This window comes from Mauremys mutica, chromosome 1 (genome assembly GCF_020497125.1).
Source record: "Mauremys mutica isolate MM-2020 ecotype Southern chromosome 1, ASM2049712v1, whole genome shotgun sequence".
Classification (NCBI taxonomy): domain Eukaryota; kingdom Metazoa; phylum Chordata; order Testudines; family Geoemydidae; genus Mauremys; species Mauremys mutica.
Genome location: NC_059072.1, coordinates 221,728,638 through 221,753,784, shown reverse-complemented (window position 1 = coordinate 221,753,784; position 25,147 = coordinate 221,728,638). Strand labels below are relative to the sequence as shown.

General features: G+C 40.2%; 1 protein-coding gene across 5 annotated transcripts in view; it reads right to left on the bottom strand.

Moving 5' to 3' along the window:
- Window positions 1–12: 12 nt before the first annotated feature.
- The window catches only part of KLHL15 (kelch like family member 15), a 38,577-nt gene continuing 13,442 nt past the window's right edge, over window positions 13–25,147 (bottom strand). For 3 of the 5 annotated variants that reach the window (XM_045007986.1, XM_045007920.1, XM_045008060.1), the window contains exon 3: window positions 13–5,687. In XM_045007986.1, the coding sequence (XP_044863921.1) occupies window positions 4,578–5,687 (1,110 nt within the window). In that variant the 3' untranslated portion in view covers window positions 13–4,577. The remainder of the gene's footprint in view (window positions 5,688–25,147) is intronic. The other 2 variants (XM_045008212.1, XM_045008138.1) reach the window with 2 other exon arrangements.

The following is a 25,147-nucleotide window of genomic DNA, read 5'->3' as shown; positions in this document are numbered from 1 at the left end:
CTGACATCATACCCTCAAGCCAACCCTCACTTTATGAAGAAGTGGTCACGTTGAGTTAAAGACCTGTATTGGTATATGTATGGTTTTTAACCTAATTTAATTTGTACTTGTTTAATTTTATCCTTTGCTTCCTGAGTGTACGGAGAAGCTCCATCTCTGATGTGGATGATTATTATAGTATCAGTAAAAAGGCAGTATTTGCTGCTGCAGAAAAAAGGTCTCAAGAGCAAGAAGACAGGACTGCAAGTCTCAGGGCCCAAACCGTATGTCTATGAAGGGATAAAAAAAACCTCACAGCTGGCCCAGTTCAGCTGACTTGGACTTGCGGAGCTCAGGTTCCAGGGCTGAAAAAAATCTCTGTGTAGAGTGGAAGGTCCTAGAGCTTGGGCTTCATCCTGAGCCCAGATGTCTACATAATGATTTTTAGCCTCGCAGCCCAACCCCGAGTCAGCTGACCTGGGCTAGCTGCGGCCATGCTATGGGTCTTTTATCCCTGTGTAGACATACTCTGAGAGTGTTAAAGTCATAAACCACCAGGACTAGGAATTACTTACTGCTATATATCACTGTTTTCCAATGGCATAAAGCATATGAAAGTAGACAGCAAATCATCAGGTCTTGAATTGCCACAGGTCCCTGAGGCTAGTGAGCTCTCTGAAATAGTAGCTGCCTCTTTCTGCAGTATCAGTAATTGCTTCCCTCCAGCTGAATCTATATAGCCAGACTTTCAAAAGTGCTCAGCGCACCCAGTGCTAATGGCTTAATTTTGAAAATCTGTCCACTTACTTTGGTGCTTAAATAGGTGCCGAGTTCTTTTGCAAATCTGCCTGAACTGGCAAGTATTGAGCATGCTGGGCTCCCAATGAGAACTGATGGTGCTCAGCACATTTCATGAAGTGCTCAGCACTTTGCAGCTTCTGGCCCCTAATAAGGAAACAGGGTTCCTCTTAGGACCAGGAAGAAAACTGAGATAGCTAAACAAGAACCCAACACTAACTTTTTTTTAAATTGAGAAACAAAGACTGGATTATGTCTATCCCTTTTTACAACGTGAGTACTGTTGCCGTTTAAAGCAGGCTGGGTGCCAAGTTTTAAAAAGTAAAAAAAAAAGGAATGGGGGAGATTAATGAGCAAATTTACTATAAAAAGAGTTAGGGTTTACCTTTTTCCTCATTAACTAGGGCACATTATTATATTAACCCTCGAGTTAATATAATAATCATATTAAAAAGATCTCAATGGTGATAAGCTAGCCTTGATTTTTTTGTTTGTTTGGTTTGTTTTTGTTTAAACACTGACTAGGGAGCATAGGTACTAAAGGCAAATGCACACAAAATGGTTTAGTGAAAAAGAAAACATCCCTCTAAGCTATCTCATAAATATAACTTTTTTTTCAAAAGCTACATCACAATTTAAAGATAATGTGGATTAATTATGTATTTATTGACTGAAATAATGAGCATGGTAGAAATGTACATTACAAAACATTCCCACCTCCCAGACATTCCCAACCAAGCAAATTCCAATAATTCTTAATGCTCAAATGCTTACAGCCAACACATCAGCTGAAGCTGAAACCAATAATTAGTTCAAGAAGAATTTCACAAAGTAACTAGTATTACAGGCCTTAAACAAGATGTTTAAAACTGGGTTCCTGAAGTTAAAGGGGGCATAGGCACCTAAATAACTAGCCTTGTTTTCAAGAGTATCAAGCATCCCCTTTGCCTTTAGTGGGAGCTGCTGGGTGATCAGTACTTATGAAAAATCAGGCCACTTACGTAGGTGCTGAAGTACAGATTTAGGAACATAACTTTAGACACCCATTTTGTAAAATCTTGGCCTTCTCTCTTTAACCTGTTATACTTAAATCATGGAAGACCAAATTTCCAGATCAACAATGGTTCCCCAGCTCACCCCTAGATAGCAGGGTGAAATGCTCAATATTACTCATGAGCGGCTTGCACAAGCCTATCTAGACAGCAGGACTACTAATCTTTGCTGCCCCATTCACATAACAACATGCCAGAAAATGGGCTAGTAACAAAAAGAGCAAAACAGGAGTAAAAATAAGATAACTTGTCTTGAACCCTGATTCAGCAATGAAATATACAAAACACAGAAGCCCTACACCTGAGCAGGGCCCATCAAAGTCAACGGTGGCCTGCCTGCCTGCCTGCAGGGATCCATCTGCACACATCTCATGGCAAGGTTGGTGCCTTGTCTTATACCAAAAAGGTTGTAGTTCAGATTACTAAAATAAAACAAATTAAATTCTGTACTTGTAAATTGAAAAATATAGGAAAATAATAAGCAAAGAATTACAGTGAACTGCAACCTGTGGTCTGCACCAGAAGACTGAATGTGAACATTTGGTCCAGCCATCTCTGGTTTAGACATCCTTTATCATTCCAGCTATGGTGTTGTAAATTCTCTCTTTTGATCAAAGATTACAGTAATCAACTCTGCTTTGCTATATTATTGCTAATTAAAAAAATAAAATCTGCTAACTTGCAATATAACTCCATGTCCTCCCATCTCTCTCAATCCAGAACTTGAAAGAACATTACTGCAAGAAAACAAAGATACCATTAAATGTGAGCATGGTGCATTTCACAAAACATTTTAATATCCATTATTAATTTATAATTTTTTTAGCCAAACAAACTTGTCGCCATTTATCACAGCAAATTTAGGGTGTATTTGGTCCCTTATAAGTGCATTGTTTTCAACTCCCTGAGTACTGTACATTCCTTTTCTACAGTGACTTCTGGCTGGGAGATGCTGAAACAGAAATGGATTCTCAACCATTACTGCATATCTTGTAAAATCTAATGCTACAGAGTTTCACATAAGCAGATGATTTTGCAAGCTTATATCTCAGCAGTTTGTCCCTGCATATTTGAGCTCAGTGTTGGCCTCAAATTTTAGAGAGGAAATCTTTTCCCTCTTGACTCCAGAAGAGGCTAATTTCACACCAGTGTGAAACAACTAGGATTTTAATGCTTTACTTTCATAATTGTGTTTATCTTGGTGGATAGTCTCACCAATCTACAGTCAGTAAAAGTCAACAAGTTAACAAAAAGTGCTCAAACATGGTGCAGTTATTCAAGCCCTCTTGGATCACAAGTCTTATTTCAGGAAGTATGAGGTCAGTAGCTATAGCTTTGTAGGTTTGTATTTTAAAGGTTACAGAAATGGTAAACATTGTCCCCAACTGCCTAATCCCACATTTTTAGAATACAGCAGTTCATATCAGTTGATGCTTCAAAAAAAATATTAGATTACATCACTTCAACACAACTACAAGCGATGCCATTGCTAAAAATAATAGTATATCCAGGTCTGACAAAAAACTGCACGTTAGTGCAGTGTTCATGCTTGGTTACTGATACATTTCTGATTTTTATTAAAAACAAGGCAACACATTCAAAAGTGAAGGACTGTAACTGTGTAAGGTGTATTTACTTTTTTAAAATAATATATAAAATGTCAAACTGTTAACAGTTCATTACATATTATTAATATAAAGAGTTTAAATATTACTGAATGAATCAGTGTATACCAAAGATAGGCTTCTTTGATACCAAACTAGGCCTCCAGTTACTTAAGAATTTTGTAATATTTAATTCAAGAAAGAATGCTCTATATCTAAAATTCAACAGATATGGCTGAATCTGTGCCCTAGTTAAAAATATAATATCCTAATTGCACATAAAAGATGCATTATATATAGATTTTACAGTGTATGCATGTGTGTATATATCTTACTCACCAACAAACACAATGCAGACAATAGAAGGCAGCATAGAAATAGTGTTGGAATATAAAATGCTTCATTATCAATTTAATAGAAAATGTATAACTTGCATTTTTTGGCAGACTTACTGATACTACTGTACAAATCCAGGGAAAAGCCATGCACAAAGGTTAAGATCATTTTAAAACGTATTTACGAGAAAACAAAATTTAAAAAAACCAAACTGGACTGTGAGTACTCATAAATGGAGAAAATAAAAATGTCCACCACAACTTAAAGGAACAAAATGAAACCCTTGTCACTAGAGTTTAAGTCAGGTATTCCCCCAGTAAGGCTGCTGAATCCTATCTTGACACAATGAAAATTAAAATGCACAATATATATTCTTCTGTCTCCCTTCTCCCCATAAGTAAATCATTATATTCAACTGGTTCCAAGAAGGATGCTGCTGTGATGGCCATTATACAGAATAAACTTATTGCATGGACATAAAAGGCCACAAAGAAAAAGGGGAAAAAAGTAAACACACTGAAAAATAGATTTTTCTTTTCTCTCTCCCCCCTCCCACACACAGCAATGTTTGTTTAAAAAAAAATAAAAAGCAAAACTTTTACAATACCAGACCACAGTTATTGGCATTTCTAATAAACTTGGTAGGTGCATTCCCTGTACATCCCGTTTCTCTATGCATCTAATAGCTGCTTTACATACAAGCCAACGTCTTTAAATTAATTAAATCTGCTTTGTTTTCCTGTCAAATTAGAGATAGTTTTTTGTGTTCCATTGGGGTTGGAAGGGTTTTTTGTTTGTTTGTTTGTTTTTAGTTGCAACGTCTAACATGCTCTAGTACATATTCCGGAAAGTGCAGGCTGCAAACTTGTAAACCATCCAGCTTGCAGGGCATTCTTGGGTATTCATCTTCTTTCCATTTGTTTTCCTCTGGATCAAAGGTGAGAATTGAATCACTGTAATGACCATTGTAACAAAGACCTCCAAGAACCATTATCTGTTTGTCCAAAACAGCTACACCATGACCACTTCTTCCAATTGGCATAGAAGCCAAAATAGTCCACTGATCAGTGTCTGGGTCGTAAACCTCTGTAGAAGGACACCCTTGCGACTCAAAGGAGGCCCTCAAGATCACACAAACACCACCAAAGACATAAAGCTTACCATTATAGGAAATCATTTTGTGAAAGCATCTTGCATAATTCATTTTGCATTTGTTCTCCCAACAGTTAGTGACCACTTGAGTTCTCCTCGTTCGCTGTTCCACCGTCCCTTCTTTACTGGGGTCAAACACACACACTTGCTTAGAAGTGGAAGATGAAGTAATTCCCCCAGTGATATACAACTTGTTACTGAGCACAGTTCCTTCATGTCCGTATTTATTGACTGGATAGGGATCTACAAATTCCCATTTGTCTGCAGTGATATCATACCGTTCAGTCGAGTAAAATGTTTCATCCCTTGTTCTCCCAGCCACCGCATAGATGTATCTCCCAATAACACCAACAGCAAACTCTGAGCGTGGAACAGACATGTCTGCCATTCGCAACCAAGTATTTTGTCTAGGGTCGTATCTAAATACTTTGGAGGAAGCATGAAACTCACCATCTGGGCCCAGTTCTTCCCCGCCTAACAAGAATACAAAGTTATTCACAATGGCAAGGCAGTCTGGTCGTAAAGGTACTTGAGGGCCCTCTAGCTCCCACCAGACCCTTGGTTTGTGCAAAAGAAGAATTTTGCTATTTACCATGCTGTGTCCTATCATTCCTCTAAATACTGCAGTCTGGGGTTTGGCAGAACGAATACGGTTGGATTTCATTTCCATCAAAGGCTGTTGGTGAACACTATGAAAGTAATTCATGGCTTGGTCAACTTCATGCCGCAGCTGCCGAGAGTATCGATAAAACTCTGATGTTTTTACCTATGGATACATTTTAAAAAAAAAGTTAAAATTTTGACGAAGGAAAAACAGCACAGAGAACCATCTAATTACTGTAAGTCATTAAAAGATTATAATGCTTAATTTTATTCTGAGAAACCTGAAGGACAATTATGTCCAAGTATTAAGACACATAAGATACATAAACTGTGTACTTAAAATGTATGCAGAGGCAACACATTATTTCTTCCCTGAGATATTATTGAGGTTGAGACAGAGGCCAAAGATTTCAAACCTACTCCCTAAATCCCATGTGCATATCTAAATAAAATTGGGTTGCTTTTCAAAAATTCTGACCACCTTCAATTCCACTGACTTTGACTGGAGTTGTGTCAGCACCTCTGGAAAAAGAGGCAGCCCACTTTTATTTAAGTGCCTAAATATAGGAGATAAGCATCTAAATTTGAAAATGTTGATAGTTCCAAGCTTCCAATTTTTCTTACATAAACAACAACTGCAAGGCGCTGCGATACTTCACGCCAGACTAGAAAGGAAGAAAAATCAGTGTCACCACTGGATTACATGACATGAAATGCAATTTGGAGACAAATGTTATTATATCTTGAGAATCCAGTAGATGTTCACTTCATAATTTTGTTCGTTTTATATTACTATTGTATCTCTTCCTTTCATTGTAAATAAAAAATGCCACTACAAGGGGCATAATTGTTTTTTCCAATCTTTTGGGTCTTTACTAGATTAAATTGTATGGACATAGGTTTCAAGTGTCTGTATAATATACATATGCGTAAATTATTAATATTGAAATACATGCACACAAACATATCTGTAAAATAGCAATATTACTTGCCTGCTTTTGTAAAGCACTTTCAGATCTAAGAACTATAAAGTGCTGAGTTTTTCTACTTATGCACACTTTTTTATCAAAGAAAAACAACCTATATCAAAAGAAAGTTAAGGTTGCAAAGTCAAGCCCTGAAAAATTAGAAAGTGCCATAATTAAAGTTTCCTGTTCAACTCTAATTCACTCTCACTGTGAGTGTGCATTATGATATAGTCTGTAATTACATGTTCACACTTTTTTCCTCCCCAGAGACAACCTTAATTCTGGGTTTTCCTAACTTTTGCATATTTGACTTTGCAAACATAATAATGTTCTTATAACAGTTTTTTTGGGGTGAGTTCCAATGATTTTTAAAGAAAACTGAAAAAAAAATTCCATCATGTGACATAATACATGGGTCTTCAGAAGGGTTAGAACTTTCATACCCACAGCATAGAACTCTACCACTTCAGCAACTAGTAGAGATTAATATATACTTCTACTGCCATGTGGACCACCCATTAGAAAGAGATGAGACACACTTTGCCAGTGGGTTTCATGGCTATTTGTTGACAGCAAAAGAATGTTGGAACTCAGGAAATCTTGATTCTATTCCAGGTTCTGGAAGAGAGTATTCTAGTGGTTAGAGACCCTACTGTCCCGCCTCAGCCTGTCCTCTTTTCTTCTATCCTTGCTTCCTCTGCTCTATCACCCCATACAGCCTAAGCCTATCCCACTTGTTCCTATCTCCTCACAGCCTGCACCTGCTACCCTATCCATGTTCTCCTGTCACCTATGCATTTGAGCAAGTCAGTCTGACTCCTCCTTCTGGGCATCAGCAGGGGTAGCCTTAAGAGCATAAGACAGTCATTCTCCCTGTTCTCAGTTTTAGTGCCTGCCACCACTGTGGCCCTCAGTTGTTTGAAAGAGCAACTCCAGAAAAAGTCTCGCTCAGCCTGGCAGCCCTGGAATGGACCATGCTCAGTCACTTTGTGGGGGTGGTGCATTCTCAGTCTGGTCAGTACATAGAAGCCAATGAAGAATGAAGCATGTTCAGTACTGATAATCTTAGGAGAATAATACTGCCAACATTTCACAAACTTCTATTGAGCATGTCCAAACATTTTTCAGAGGCCAAGCCTGACCAAGTATATGAGGATTTTTATGGGGACTGCAAAAAGCACATCCCATGCACCAGAGTGACCCCTCTGCTAAGTTTCAAGTCCCTCCTCTCCTAAGTATGGAGGCTTGAGGCCTTCTTTAATGAAATGGCTGTATAATGTACTTTTACCTAATCTCATTGTTGGAAATAGCTGAACTATTTTTGTTGAAACATTCCAAACAATTTTAGCCTGGGGCAGATATACAACATGGAAAACAGTTTGTCAAAGTTATAAGCAACTAAAAAGCAAGGTCTTACAATGGAAAATGTTAGCTAAACTCAGCTATAAGCAGTGCTACCAGCTCCACCTATAATAAAACACATGTATGTAACATATACAGACACATGACTAGATCCATGTGATAAACTGCATTTATCATCCACCTTCACCCACCTCACCTGCACTTTACCATCTCCATCACTACTTCTACTGAAATTTCAAACTCAGAGCAGCTTCAAACAGAAATTCAAAAGTCAGCCTAACATAGAATTTTCTCTATCCCTCCCAAAATTAAAGTAAGCCAAAGCGGGCAATTTTCAGCCCACAATCAGAGACAGATTTAAGGGTTTAAGGTCTGATATCTTGCAAACCCCTTCAGGGCTGGAAAGGGGAGAGATTCCCAGCTTTCCACTGAGGGACACAGCACTTAGAATCATAGATTATTAGGGTTGGAAGGGACCTGAAGAGATCATCTAGTCCAACCCCCTGCTCAAAGCAGGACCCATCCCCAAATAGCCCCCTCAAGGACTGAACTCACAACCCTGGGTTTAGCAGGCCAATGCTCAAACCACTGAGCTATCCCTCCCCCTAATTGTGGGGATTACTGTATATTGTACACCAGAGCACCCTTATACTTAAACGGTGTGTTCATATTTTATTTGTGTTGCAGTCACAGCAGCTGTACTCCGCTTAAAGGAGCTGTCCCTCTAACTCCAGAACAGGTCACTCAAAAGCAGGGGCTGTTGGAAGATGCCTGAGAAGGGCATGTCTATACTGCAAGCGGGAATGTGACTGCGGGCTGGCTAGTGAGGAGTGCTCCTAGCAGCGCTGCACCAAGGTCCCAAAATATCAGACTTAAAAGTTGTGACTTGTTTTTCCTGTAAATAAGTTAGTTTAGATTAGAATATTTCATAGACATTTTAAGTGTATTTGTTTTAATGTTTCCTCTCCCTCTGGGCTGTGTACAATTAGATTCATGGTAACTGAGGCACCAATAAAAATAGTCCCAATACAATTTTTAAAATCTCTCCAAAACTGTTTTTCAGCAACAGATGTGGAATATAGAGAATACATTATGACAGGATAAAGATTTTATCAGTTCTCATTTGGATGACCTGCATAGCTCACCTGTAGTTTCCTCATATTCCTGAGTAATGTGACCATTACAAGTTAATGAAACCTTTATACCACAGTGCCATGTATGCCATTTTACATAAGTACATATTTATAATATGCATACATAAAATGAATGAACATGAACATTATGTCCATTACAGAAGAATTTAACTTAAAAATGCTAGCCAGAGAGATGGATAATACAAAGAACAAAGGCCCAGATTTTTAAAGATATTCAGATGTTGCTCTATTTGGTGCTGTAACATTTAACTGACTTAGAAGCCCAATTCTCATTTTCAAAAGGAGGCTAAGTCTCAATGAAAGTGCCTTAGTCCCCAAGTCACTTTTAAAAGTGAGACAGGCTCCTAAATCAATTAAGCAATCCAATACTAAAAGGAGCAATGCCTAAATATCTTTAAAAAAATCTGGGTCAAAGAAACTTTATAACAAGACTCCTTTGCTTGTTTCTATAGTAAGTAATTATCTCCAAGCTGCATGTCCAATCATCTTGTGATTACAGAATGCAGAAGCTACAAAACTTACATTTAGATAAATTCAAGAACTTAGATCCATGCTGATCCTATGTAACTCAGTATGAATAGTCTGCCATCGAAATGTAAGATATGAGATTTTATAAAAGCTAATATACATAAAAGTTATACAGATCTAGAAAATGCTACAGATTTGTATAGAGTACACAGAATAGCTATATTTTTCACCAAAGCTTAATCTCAAGGAAGCAGTTTTTCAAAACCAATATTTCAACACCAGGTTATCTTTGCTATTTTAAAAATGTAAAATGACCAAAGAAATGAAACTCTCAGATACTTCCCTCATTCTTTCAGAATGATGGCTGAATTTAAAAAAATAATTTTTCAGGTAAAGTGAACCTATAATGTGTATTAGCAGCTCCCACTAATTTTAAAAGAAAGCTGAGAAACAACAAAATTTGATTAGCAATAATTTTTTTAACAAAACCAGTTATGTTGGAGTAGTTAGTGTACCTACTATGAGAATTTGAAGAAAGGTAAAAATAAGTTAATACCATCAGTAAGTATTATTATTATTGTATTTAAAAACACAGTGCTATCAGCTTATCCAATGTTTGGATAATTGCACACTGATAAAAGACCACAAGAAATAGAACACCTAGGAATACAACATTTTCTTCTTATTTCCTCTCTGACCCTCATTATTTCCTTTTAAGCAACGGAATAAAAATACTCAAAGGATATTGAGGGGGAAAAAAAAGGATAAAAGCAGCATCTTGTTTAACAGATTGTAAATAGTGAGGTCTGTTACCGAAAATATACCTTCCTCCCATTCATCTAAACAAGAGGCAGGATTATGGGAACAGTTTGGATTGATGTAAAATGGTCTGTGGTGACATTAGCTTCCACAGAAGATACCTCCCTCCCCTAAATTTCAGTATAGATCTAGATAATTACTGTGCTACTTTTGATCAATAAGTCAAGAGAAAAGAATATTTGGGAAAAATTAGTATCAGAAATAAAAAAGGAAAAGGAAGACCCTGCAGGATCAACACATATGGATTAAAAGCTGCAAAGCAAAGACTGACAAAAGAACCCAAAGGTTAATAAATTTGTCATACTTATACTATAGAGTAAGAAGAGAAAATAGGACATACTTGGGAAAACCTTCATTTAGCCCCTCTCCTAAACGGAAACAAATTGCAGGTATACATAACCTACAAGATGACTTTACCATATTTTTTAAATACTTTTGTATATAGTTAAAAAAAGAAAGTGCTGTACAAGTATTAATGAATTTATCCTACCACTACTCTCAGAAGAATCATCATTTTACACATATGGAAAACAGAGGCAGAGATAATTTAGGGTATGTCTACACTGCAACGCAAGCCTGCACTTAAGCCCTGACTCAAGCCTACCCCCCTTTGCATCTATATCACAATTGCGCTAACCCAGGTCTCGGACCCAGGGTCCAAGGACCCTGCAGGGCTGGAGGGTCAAAGCTCAAGTTAGCCAGGGTTCAAGACCTTTTGCTTTGTAGCACAGATGCAGCCCTGCTTGACTCACATTCCGGGAGTCAGTCAAAATTCTATGGGCAACTCTCTTAGTCCTCTCTAGCCCAACAATCCGCAATCCACTCAATTGAATACCGAAGCCACTCCCCTTTGCCAACTGCAGCAGCTCAGGTCAGCGTTAACCCATCCTCTTCTGATCACTGAGCGAACCGATCAAGACTTTTGCAAAGCAAGCTGCCTCCTGGCAACGTGCAGGGTAGACAAAGTTTTCCCATAGTGCAGCACAGTCCTAGGGCTACAGAAGCCTCATTTCCAGGAGGGAAATGGTGGTGGGGGAGGGGCAGTGAAGGGGACCTAGGGACTCTGGGATATAGTTATCTTGACTCAGGGTGTCCACACTGCAGTGCGGACACCAGCGCTCTATGTTCGAGCATGGTTTAGAAAAGTCTTAACCCTAGGGTTAAGTTACAATGTAGATGCTCAACGCAGGTCAGTTGGCTCAAGTGCCACTAACCCTGGGCTTACACTGCAGTGTAGATAATACCCTTAATGATTTTTCCAAGATCACACAGCAAGTCTGTGACAAAGGCAGAAATGAATCCAGATCTCCTGATTCCAGGTTCTGGTCTTTAACTATATGACATTCATGCTCCTTACTATCTTTTATTGAAAGCGCAGCACAATGCTGTCAACGTGTGGAATTGTTCTTCTTGCCAAAAGAACTGATGTAATGCAGGGGATCAAACTGGATGACCCATGAGGTTTTTTGTGATTCTATCTGACTATGTAAGGAGATAGAATCAATCTCTTGCAACCACAACGGTCAATCTAAGGGGCTTTGGACAAGTCACTTCACCTCACTTTCCCCATTTGCAAAATAGGAATATTTGCCGTATTCACAGGAGTCCTATGAGGATTAGTCAATGTTTGTACAGGGTTTTGAACAGAAAAGAATTACAGCATTTTGTCACTGTTAAGCACTATCATCGTTGTTGCCAAGTGTCCCAGCTTGAGGCCAATGCACATTGTAATACCACCTCCTCCCCATTCCTTTCCTTAAAACTTATGGAGTTCTGGACACCTTCCAAATAAATAACATTTAGAACATACATAATTCATAACAATAAGCCAAAAGTTGTGATTTCCCACCCTCTCAATTTTTCTTTAATTTTCCTCTCGAACCCCAAACTTTGTTTCATCTGTCTTGCCACCTTTTTTCTGCCTCCCTTATGTTTATTTTAATCTTTCCAGCCTTTTATTTTCTCCCTGAGAATAATTTTTATTACTATTAATTAGTTATATTACAAGAGCACCTAGATGCCGCAACAGAGATCAAGGCCCCATTGTGCTAGTTCCTATAGAAACACACAGTAAAAGTCTCTGCCTTGAAAAGCTTACAGTCTAAATAAGTGAGGGAGGAGGAGAATAGAAACTAAGGCACAATAAGGTGAAGTGACTTGCCCACAGTCAAACAGGATGTCAGCAGCACAGTCAGAAGTAGATCCCTGGTCTCCTGAATCCAAATCCACTGAATGCTGCTGCCTCCCCACTCTTATTTTAAAAAGGAATTTTTTTTCCTTTTAAAGATAGAGTGGCATCACCATTTCATTTTTGTCTCTACCCCTTTCTCCTCAGTAATCTTATCTCCTTTCCTCACTCTTATGCCTTGTCCACACTACCAAGTTTTGTCACCAAAAAAACTCCCTTTTGTCTACCAAACTGTGCATCCGTATATGCTGCAATGCAACTTTTGTCCGGAAAGATGCCGTTTTGATGACTAAATACATCCACCTCAATGAGAGACGTAGGCCTTTTTCCACTACGTTTTACTCGACAAAATGCCAGTGTAAACATTGCACTTGATTGCATTGCTTTAATTGGCCTCCAGGAGGTGTCCCACAATGCCCATCCCCATCATGACCGCTCTGGTAAGCGGTCTGAACTCCACTGCCCTTGCAGCCAGGTAAACAACCATCCGTCCCTTCACCTTAGAAGTCCCGGGAATTTTTGAAATTCCATTTCTTGCTGGCTCAGCATGGAGAGGTCTCACCACATCTTCCCAGGTGACCGTGGTGGGTTATTGCACCAAACGCTGTCCCACTTGAACCATTGTAGAGCTGTTGGATCTGATCAGTATATGGGGAGAGGAGACTGCAGTCTGAGCTGCGCTTGAGCAGTATGAATTGGGATACCTACAGGCACATTTCTCTAGGCTTTTGTGAAAAGGGCTGTGATCGGGACTCACTGCAGTGCAGAATGAAGATAAAGGAGCTGAGGCAGGCATATCATAAGGTGAGGGATGCAAACCGTTGCTCCGGTGCTTCGCCTAAGACCTGCCAATTCGATAAGGAGCTGGATGCTATCCTCAGTGGTGACCCCACCTCCATCGCCAAGAGCCCTGTGGATACTTCAGAGGGAACAGAGGCAGCGGAAATAGGACCTAACCCAGCAGACGAAGTTATTGATGAAGAGGTGGAGTTAGGTGAGGATGTGCAGCTCCTGTCGAGGTCACCCGGTGGGGCAAGCAGCCAGGAACTGTTCTTCACTCCAGAGGTATCTAGCCAGTCTCAGCAGTTGCTCCCTGGGGAGCAAGAAGTAGGAGATGAAACACCTGGTAAGTGGCTGTAGCTTGTGTAGTGCGGGGGTGGCTTCAGGGCATAGAAATGTGGGAGGCTGGCTTTGTTTCTGTGAGGTGGACAGAAGCCACAAGCATGGAGTAGATGTACCCTCGTTACTCTGCTTACCCTTAGCAGTGAGATGTCTGCTAGAATGACTCCCACCTGTGGAAAAGTGCAGGAGAATTTTAGAATTTTTTCCATAGAAGGCTGCACCACGACCCTTGCAGAGAGTGAGTGCTCTTTTCCCCATGTGGAGTGCCCTGCCCCTCCCACAACACTCACTATGCTTTGGCTGTTCGTGGAGATGTGTGGGGTCAGTGAGAAAGTGACTGCAATGTTGCAAAAGGTATATTTAACTAAAATGTTATAATACTGAATGTGAATTTAATAATCCCGCTTCTGTGCACTGTCACCTGTGCTTCACCAGATGTGGCCTTCAGGATCATCCCATGCACCCCTGCTGAGCACCTCTTCCAGATAAGAAAGCACCCAAGATGCAGCAAAAAAAAAAAAAAAAAAAAAAAAATGGTCCGGGAGGTACTGCAGTGCTCCAGTGAAGAAAATAGGGAACATAAGGAGTGCTGGCTGGGAAGCTGAACGGCAAGATAGAAAAGAGAATCAAGCATTTGTTAAGGACACAACTGAGAGGATGATTAAAGCAATAGAAGAGCAAATGCAGATGCTGCAGTCCTTAATAGTGCTACAGACTGACCAGATCTGTGCTTGCCCTCCCCTGCAGCACATTCAGAACACTTTTCCATGCTCCCCCACAAACTCCGCCCGCACATTCCTTTCCCACTTTCTGGGACTTCTCGTTTCCCCTTCACTCCACCCCCTTGGACAACTTTCACAACGATAGCTGGACCTACCCACAGTTGTGAAAGTCAGTCCTTCCCTGGCTCCTCCTTTCCCAGCAGGCATCTGTGTGTCTGTGTGCACTGTTTCTTGTTTAATAAAAGCAAAGTTTTTTAATGGTAAATCACCTTTATTTTTTTTTTCTACAAACTGAGATTGCAGGCACTACCAGTACATACACAGGCATTGTAATCATTGTCTTACAGGAATACAAGACTCAAAATGACACCATTACATCCTAGGAAATCTAACACCAGTGACAGAGATATACATTACTGGTACTCATTATCAAAGTGCTGCCTCAAAGCCTCCCTGATTCGAACTGCCCCCCGTCTGGGCTCCTCTGACAGCCCTAGTATCTGGCTGCTCAAAATCAGCGGCTAAGGATCTGCCTCAGCACTGCACCCCTGAGCAAACCTTTCACCCTTAGCTTCAGAGATTATGCAACATACAACACACAGCTACGACCACTGGAATATTATCCTCATTGAGGTCTAGCCTGCCATAAAGGCATCATCAGCATGCCTTTAATCTGCTAAAGCCATATTGAACTGTCATCCAGCACTTACTCAGCCTGTTGTTGAACCGCTTCTTACTGCTCTCCAGGTGTATTGTGTAAAGTTTCATGAGCCACTGCTGTAAGGGGTACACCAGATCTCCGAGGATCAATATGGGCATTTTTAAACATCCCCTCCGGTAATCTTCTGGTTTGGAAAGGAAGTCCCCGCTTGCAGCTTTCTGTACAGGCCAGTGTTTGTAAAGATGCGGTCATAGTGCACCTTCCCAAACCACCCCACGCTGATGCCAGTGAAACATCCTCGGTGATCCACAAGCACCTGCAACACCATGGAGAAGTATCCCTTCCTATTCATGTACTCTGTTATAAGGTGGTCTGGGGCCAAACTTGGAATGTGTGCACCATCTATCACCTCTCCACAGTTAGAGAACCCCATTTCTGCAAAGCCATCCACTATTTCATGCATATTTCCCAGAGTCACAGTCCTTCGTAGCAGGATGCCACTTATTGCCTTGCACATTTGCATTAAGGCAGCCCCAACAGTTGACTTCCACGCTCCAAATTGATTCGTGACCGACAGGTTGCAGTCTGGAGTCACCAGCATCCACACAGTGATTGCCACACGTGTCTCTACTGAGAAGGCAGCTCTCATTCTGGTGTCCTTGCACCACAGGTCTGGGGCAAGCTCCACACCCAGTTCCAGGAAGGTGGCTTTCCGCATCCGAAAGTTCTGTAGCTACCGCTCTTCATCCCACACCTGCATGATGATACAATCCCACCATTCAATGCTTGTTTCCCAAGCTCAAAAACAACAGTCTACCCTATGCAGCAGCTCTGTGAATGCCAAAAGCAATCTAAAGTTGCTCCTATCCATGTCACTCAGAATGTCGGGCACCTGCAAGTCTTCTTCAGTTAGGAACTTGACGATTAACTGCATGGCCACCCACGATGTCTTCATGACAGTTAACAGAGCATAGGAGAGCAGTGCAGGGTCTATCCCTTCTCACAAAGATGCCGGGGTACACAGCAGAGAATGGCCGCTGCAGAAATGCTACTAAAGAAAGCCGGAAGCCCATGGAGTGCTGGGACACAAATCAATGCATCACATTTAGCCAGGACCCAAGAGCTGCATTCCCACAACACCTAGTGACAGAAGGTGTCGAGCTGGACTAAGGGATAGGTGCCCACAGTGCAATGCTCACACTGTTGACGATGGTGCCCCCAATGTGTACGCAATCTGCCAACAGAGGAGCAAGTGTGAATATGAAATTCCGATTTTTATTATGTCACCTTTTGGGTGTCAACATCGCTTTTGTCGACAAAAATTGGTAGTGTAGACATGGCCTTAGCCATCATTCCCTTCTTTGTTGCTTGTTTCTCTTTCTTCCAATACTCCGTCATCATATGTTTAGTTCTCTCATGCCCCTATTTTCTGTGGCTGTCCAAGCCACTCTGCCCTGAATGCCTAAGATGACAGGGACAGGAGAGCTGAAGAAAGGCAAAGAAGGAAAAAGGGGCTATTAAATTAAATGAGTTTTTTCTAAGGTGCTCTTCTGGACAAAAATATTTTAAAATAAGCAACTTGCTAAAAAACACTTAAATTGAAGCATCTAGTTCACAGGAATGCTAGGCCCTGGAAATATTTACATCTGCAAAGCTGGCCAAGTATCTTTGTAAAGAAAGGAAGATTTCATTAGGTTATTTTCTAAACCATGGTAAAGTCTCTAGTTATACAAACAGATAAAATAGCATATCTGTCAACACAAACTATAAACTGGGACATTTGGGGAGAAAACACAGGGACACATTTTTTAATTCTATCAAAATACATTGGACTGGGAAAGGTTCTCTTGAAGGCATAGACTGGGTTAAATGATTAGTGTTCTGCCTGTAACATGGGACTGAGACTTAAATAGAAGATGTTGGAGAGCAGATATGCATGAGAATTGACACAGTTGCTTTGACATTATAGCTTCCATAGTCATCCCATTTTAGGGTACTACCACCAAATAAATCATAATTTACCTTGCCATGAAATTTCAGTGTCTAGTTGACATAATCCTTTGAAACACTGTATATGTTACTCATACATTAGTTAATACAACAGAAGAATATTTTCATTCATAGTTGTAATATTCCTAACAGTGACCTATTAAGCTTTTTAAAAATCCATTCTAAGGATATTAATCTCCTGTATGTATAAATATTGGATATTAATATTTGCACATAATACACAGAAAAATCAACATCTATTCTGAGCTGAATGACATCCTGCTTACTCTAAGAACATTTCTCATTGTCAACTAAGTTTCCTGCAACTAGTCTGTTTTATCAATTACAATCTTAGAATCTTAGAATAGCTCCGCTTTATCTAAGAGAAATCAGTAATGAGATGCATAAGTTTGTACTTCCAGATTGCCTGTTTCATGTCCATCCCAGGTCAGTGGTGAGCTGCCATCTAACAACTGTTTGGTCATCTGTGTAATGAGATGATGGGTGGATTCATTTCAGCTCCTATAGGTGCACACCAAAAAATAATCACCATTGTTTGTACTATTTGCCTTCTTTTTAGCATAGAAGCCATGGTTTAATTGGTACAGAACTACCTTTCTCATACTAAAAGGTGGTTCCTCCAGGACAGGGTCTAGCCACATTGGCAGGTTAGAATGGGAAAACGTGCCACACCCGTTCCGTTGGGAAAGAAAAGACTGTCAAGCCAGAGTTCTTCAAAAGCATTAGAAAAAACTTTTAAAAATGCATATAGTGACAACAAATTAATTTCAGACAACTGTACTGTTGTGTAATGTATAATAAGGAGCTCCATGTATGAGATTATGTTGGTTGGTCAAAGCTTCAAGAGAAAACTGTGCAAGCTGTATTTGCCCCCTCCACATAAGAGTTTCCTTTCTTTTGTTTCGAGGGGTGTTTCGTTAGATCCATTGATGCTTTCTGGATGTTCTGATAGAACAGTGGCCATTTTTTCATGTATACATAGGAAAAATATTGTCCTAATCAGGGTGGATAAAAATCAATGATAAAAAAAAAAAGATTTTTTTTTATTGAAGGAAGATTTTTTTGATAAAAAGCTTTTTGAGGAAAAAACCTATCTAAAGATAGATTATAGCTCAAAGATATCTCATCATGGAATAGGGATTATAAATTCTAATTCTATAGTATGAGACAATATATTCATGTAATGTTTAAGAAAAGGTTTGTAAATAAATTCCAATAGTTCATGGATTAGGGACCCAATCTTATGGGGTTCCACAGGCTTTAGTATAGATTATTCAGGTTAAACTTTCTATGTACCTAATGGGACTCAGTGCTCAATCTAGAAGATACCATCAGAGATGCTTATTTTTGCAGTTCTCAAACTGTGGATTTGTGTCTCCAGAGGTAACATGCTTGTTAACAGCAAATATGTTTTTAAATAAATAAATAATATATAGAGGTGAGAAATAACAGACCTCAACTCTATTGTCCCTCTGCAAATTAGTGTATACAGAGTCAATCCCTTACCTCTCTCTAAAAGTGCAAAGTTTCAAAAAGTTCAATGAATAGAAGATTGTTAGGGGTGGAACAGATCTGGACAAGAAGTCTAGAGATAAATGTGAGAAGGGAGGGACATATGCTTGTTTTGTTAAAATATTATAGGTTTGCTGTAGAAGAAAAAAATCCAGAATACATAATAATGTTTTAGTTAAAGAAAACAATTTAAATGTCAGTCTGGTGATGTTCTCCTCCTAATACAGCATGGCAAGAAAATCCTCCAAATAGTAATGATTAACCTGTTGAATTGGAGACAGTTCACCTCCCAGTGATTTCATAAATATTGGCTTCAATTACCTTTGGTAAATGAAATAACCAAACATTCATTTTCTGATATAGCTGTAAAACTAATCTGAAAAGTTTTCAAAATAAATCACTGTTTAAAAATGTATAGCGCGTACCTTCTAAAACTGAAACCGACATCTATCTGTGAATTATGAAGAATATGTATTAAGGTTATATCAACCAACAAGAATGCACTTTTATGTAGAAAACCATGATTAAATCGAGTCTTCCTGACTCGTGATTTAAATAAAATTTCAATCAATTTGATTTAAATCAAATCCACCCTGGTCCGAAGCCATTAAATATAGCAATGTAAATTTATGTTTATTTACACATAAAAGATTGCAACCTATTTTTTACAGATGTCAACCTTGCCATAATTAGCTGAACCTTTGTCACTTGCATACTGGATTATTCACTGTGATCTAGTTGGTGCTACAGACAACTAAAACTCCAGCTGATAGACAATACAGTGGCATGCTTACCTAACAGTGAAAAGAAGATGTTAGAGTTGTATTCTGGAAATTTACATTAGTTTCTAGATGCAGTTCATGGAGTTGATTTCCATGAAAAACTATAAAGCGATTTATTATGCTGTCATGAATACCTTGGAGATGGCCTCTTTCCTTGTATTTTATTATGGCAGGTGTTTATCAACTGACAATGTAAAATATAAAGAGGTCATATCTACAATATGCAGAACACATACCATGAAAATCTTTATAGACCACAACCACCACCAGCAGTTACACCTATAAATGTATTTGAAGACATGTAAACTCTGGGGCACAGGTGTAAGGTGCTCTCTGAGGGCCACATGATACTCAAACGTATGTCCCTAAAAGAGTTTGATTGGGGGGGAAGAGCAATTTCAGTGGTGAGCCCTCAAATCAAGTATTTACTTTCCCTGGGTCTGACAAAGCCCCATTCTGCTGACTTACAGGGTATATAAGGCTTGAAAAAGCCCTGGCTAGTATGCTTTAGTTGGGGTTGGTCCTGCTTTGAGCAGGGGGTTGGACTAGATGACTTCCTGAGGTCTCTTCCAACTCTAATCTTCTATGATTCTATGTTTACATAGCAGCTAGACACCCACGACTGGCCTGTGCCAGCCAATTCGAGATTTGAGACTTTCATTGCTGTGTAGACTTTCAGGCTTGGGCTGGAGCCTAAGCTCTGGGAGCCTCCCACTTTGCAGGATCCGAGAGCCTGGGCTCCAGCCTGAGCCCAGAAGTCTACACAGCAACGAAACAGCCCTTCAACCTGAGCCCCACAAGCCCAAGTCAGCTGGCATTAGCCAGCTGCAGGTTTTCCTCTGGTGTGTAGACATACCCATAGAGCACACTGCAAACCCTATCAGTTGGTAATCAATGGGACAAATCGTAATTAAAGTTAGGTTTATACATAAGTGCTTTGCAATATCAAGACCAGACTGCTCAGCAACTTGTAGAATCTGACCCGTAGTCTTCAATATTAGTGGGGTGGAAATGCATTAATCTAATGTGGTTTTACAGTATTGTGGTAGCAATGTTAGTCCCAGGATATTAGAGCGACAAGGTAGGTGAGGTAAAATATTTTATTGGACATCCTGAAAGAAATCTTTCCTGAACCCATTCTTTTGGCCTTCAAATAATTCCCCCCAACCTTGCCAAGCTCATCATCAGAAGCAAGTTCCCCACATACCAGGACACACCAACTCAAAACAGCACCAGACCCTACCATAACAGATGTAAAACACGAACAAATATCTACACTGCTATGATATTCAATAACTCTCATAACATATCTTTCAAGATCCATGGGTCCTATATATACTTATCAACCTATGGTATACCTTATCCAGTGCACTAAATGCCCCAATAACAACCAAACAATTATTACACTCTTGAACTCACACAGAAAAATAATAAAAGACAAAAAAACACATCCTATCACCCGTGGGTGAGCACTTTTCACAAAACATTCACTCCATATCTGTCCTCACAGTTCTCATCTTCAAAGAAAACCTGCACACCTTCAAAAGAAGAGCCTGAGAGCTTAAATTCATAACTTCGTTAGGGTTTGTCCACACTAGCGCTTACTTCAGTATAACTTAAGTTGCTCAGGGTTGGGGAAACGCCACCCCCGGCCCCCGAGTGACATAAGTTACACTGACCTAAGTGCCAGTATGGACTATGCTATGTTGGTGGGAGAAGCTCTCCTGCCAATATACCTACCACCTCTTGGGGAGACTGAGTAATTATGTCAATGAGAGAGCTGTCTCCCACTGGCATAGAGCATCTGCACTAGCAGTGCTACAGCTGCAATGCTGTAGCGATTCTAGTGTAGACTAGCCCTTAGATACTAAGGGTATGTCTTTGCTAGCGATGTTAAAGCACTGCTGTGTGGCTGTGTAATTGCAGCGCCAGCACTGGGAGTTAAAAAAAAAAACAAAAAACACCCCCCACAAGGGGAGTAGTTACCAGCACTGGGTGCACTGTCTATACTGCCACTTTACAGTGCTGAAACTTGCAGCGCACAGGGGGGTGTTTTTTCACCCCCTGAGTGAGAAAGATTCAGCGCTGTAAAGTGACAGTGTAGACAAGGCCTAAGGCTTTGTCTACAATGGCAAGTGAAAGACAAAACTTTTGTGGTTCAGAGGTGTTAAAAAAAACCACACATCCCTGAAAGACAAAGGTTTTGCCAGCGACAAGAGCCAGCGTGAACAGCACTTTGTCAGCAGGAGCCCTCTCCTGACAAGTGGTCCCCGCCATGGTGCCCGCCTGGCATTTATGTGCGCCCGCCTAGTGCTCAGCAGGGGAGAGAAGCTGCGGCTCCGTGCCTGCTGGGGACAGAGAACTCAGGGGCTGCAGGCACCAGTGTTCTCTGTCCCTGGCAGGCGTGGGGCTGCGGCTCTCTGGCTTCTCTAGGACTGCAGGTTGGGGACACCGGTGTTCTCTGTCCCCGGCAGGCGCGAGGCTGCGGCTTCTCTCCGGCTTCACAGCCCCACACCTGCCGGGGACAGAGAACTCCGGGGCTGCAGGCATCGTTGTTCTCGGTCCCTGGCAGGCGCGGGGCCGCAGCTTAAGCCAGAGAGAAGCCACAGCCCCGTGCCTGCCAGGGACAGAGAACTCCAGGGCTGCGGGCGCCGGTGTTCTCTGTCCCTGGCAGGTGCGGGGCCCGCCTAGTGCCCAGCAGGCGAGAGAAGCCGGGGCCCCGCACCTGCTGGAGACAGAGTACTCTGGGGCTGCAGGCACCGGTGTTCTCTGTCCTTGCGCCTTCTCTCCAGCTTCTCTCTGCACTGCCCAGAACGGCCGCCCACAAAACAAAACAAAAATGCTCCGACTCTGCAGAATGGACGGAATACCATCCTGTAGCATGTGCTGCCCCAGACACGTGCTTGCTTCACTGGTGCCCGGAGACAGCCCTGTATGTGAGTGTTCTTCCTGCACTGATACTGCTGTTTTCTTGTGCTTTGCAATTTAATTATTTTTTTTTAACATTTTGCCCCAAAATGAGTGGTTCATATAAAAGACAATGTACATATTATTTCAACGCAGAGTGGAAAGAATGCTATTGTTTATTGAAAATAAAGGGAAATGTGTTTGCTTATTGTGCGGGGGTGCTGTTACAGTGCCGAAAAAACAATGTTGAATGCCATTTCCACACTAATCACGGCTCTTTTGACATTAGCCATCCACTTAAATCTGGAGTTGAGAAAGAAGAAAATTAATCAACTCAAATTAAACCTATCTGCCCAGCAATCTGTTTTCACTAGACAAGTGGTAAAGTCTAAAAGTGCTACTATTGCTTCCTTTAAAATTGATCATCTGCTTGCAAAGAAGAAAAAACCCTTTCAAGACGGTGAATTGTTGAAGGAAGCATTTTTGACTGGTGCTGATTGCTGGTTTCAAGGATTTACTAACAAGGATGAGATTTTGTCAGCAATACAAGACTTGCAGTTATCAGACAACACAGTTACGAGGAGGATACATGCAATTTCAAGCGACATGCAAACTCAGCTAAAGGATGACTTGGAAATGTGACTGGTTTTCACTGCAATTCGATGAGTCGACAGATATATTGGATACAGCGCAGTTGGTAGTTATGAGGATGGTATTTATTTAGTGACTTCACCGTAAAAGAGTTATTAAAAGTATTGCCTATGAAAGGGCGAACAAAGGGCGAGGACATCTATAATTTATTCAAATCATAAGCAACATCAATTAGTATGCCACTACACAAGCTGTCTGCGATCACCACTGATGGGGCACCAGCAATGATGGGCAGAAGAATGAATCCTTTCCAAACTTTATGTCTTATCATTGCATTATCCACCAAGAAGGCTCTGTGCATCCAAGTTCTTTCTTTTCAACACATCATGAATGTTATTAAAATAATTAACTCTATTCGAGCAAAAGCTTTGCAACGCCAACTTTTTAAGGCCCTGTTGGAAGATGTTGATGATAAACAATCTGTTCTTATCTTGCACAAAGAAGTACGATGGCTAAGCAAAGGTAAAGTTCTTGCACGTTTTTTAAGCCTAATTGAAGAGATCAAAGAATTTCTGAAGTCCACAAATTAGAACTTCGAGCAACTAGAAGACTCCAGCTGGTTAATGGACTTGGCTTTTCTTGCCGACATCACTGACAAATTGAACATGTTAAATCTTGAGCTGCAGGGAAAAGACAAACATGTGGCTCAAATGATAGGTTCTGTAAAATCATTCAAAGCAAAATTGATCTTGTGGATGTCACATATGAAGACGAAGTCTCTCATACATTTCCCAAGTATGAAGAAAATGGTATGTGACAGTGATTTTAACCCATCACCATTTGTTATCCACATTCAAACACTTCTGGAATAATTTGAAAAGAGATTTCAACAGTTCACCATCATTGAGCCTGTAGTTGCCTTTCTTGTGAATCCTTTTACTTACCAAATAGAGGTAACAGAAATGGCTACATCAATTACGAGTATCATTCAAGTAAGAACAGAAAAAGTGGAACTGGAGATTTTGGACCTTCAAAATGATATTGTTCTAAAATCCTGCGCAACAGATGAAAACTTTTGGAATCTGGTTGATCGAAAAAAGTTTCCTGCCTTAAAAAAATGTAGCATACAAAATAAAATCTTATTTTGGTTCCACTTATCTATGCGAAGTTCTGTTTTCAACAATTAACATCATAAAATCAAAATACAGATCTCGGCTTACAGATGCCCAGCTTGACAATTGCTTACAAATGGGAATATCATCCTACTCTCCCAACTACAAAAAACTGGCTGAAGAAATGCAGTGACAAAAATCACATTGACTTTATTAGAAAAACCACGTGAATTAATGATACCTATTTTCCATTAAGTGCTGATGAGCACGTATGATTAACTTGTGTTTAACTTTTTTTGTATTTGTTTGTTTATTGAAATACAGATACAAGTAACAATACAAAGAATATTTTTAATTAACCATAACTGGCTATCTATGTTAAAGTAAGAATAATAAATATATTTGGACCAGCAGTTCAACGTTTTACTTTTTTTAAAATAAATAAGATGAAAACTGTATGATATTTATTTTGTAAAAACTCCTTAATTTTTCTTACAGGTAGATAAAAAAGAGCAAATTCACATGGTAAGGCGAAAGAGTAATTGCCAAATAATTTAATACATACCTTTTACATGTAAAATTACCTTTTTTATCTTATGGATTCATATATTATGTAATATTAAATATGATGTTTTCCGTATTATTTAAATAGAAAATAAGCCTTGAAAAATTGTTGGCGCCTGCCACACACTTCTGAAAACATCAATGTGCTACTGGCCACAAAAAGGTTGAGGACCACTGCCTGAGGACAATGCTAATGCAGGTCGTTGGGGGTGGAAGTTTTTTTCAGCAGTAGAGCATGCCTTTTAGCGGCATGGCTGTAGCTGTTGCTAAAAGCTGCATAGTGTAGACTGATAGCCTAAAAATCGTGGACTTAATAAAGGACACTGGATTTATGGCTCCTTACAACAATCTATAACCCACTAACCCTCCTTTAGGCTACAATTGCAGAGGTGTTAATTGCCCACTTCACCTTGAATGGTCTTTTATAATCTGTTTAGCATAAGGAGTTAACAGTCTGTTCTACCTTGTATTTAGCTCAGTGGTTTGAGCATTGGCCTGCTAAACCCAGGGTTGTGAGTTCAATCCTTGAGGAGGCCACTTAGGGATCTGGGGCAAAAATTGGTCCTGCTAGTGAAGGCAGGGGGCTGGACTCGATGACCTTTCGAGGTCCCTTCCAGTTCTAGGAGATTGGTATATCTCCAATTATTACTAGACTTGATGAAGAGCTCTGGGTAAGATCCA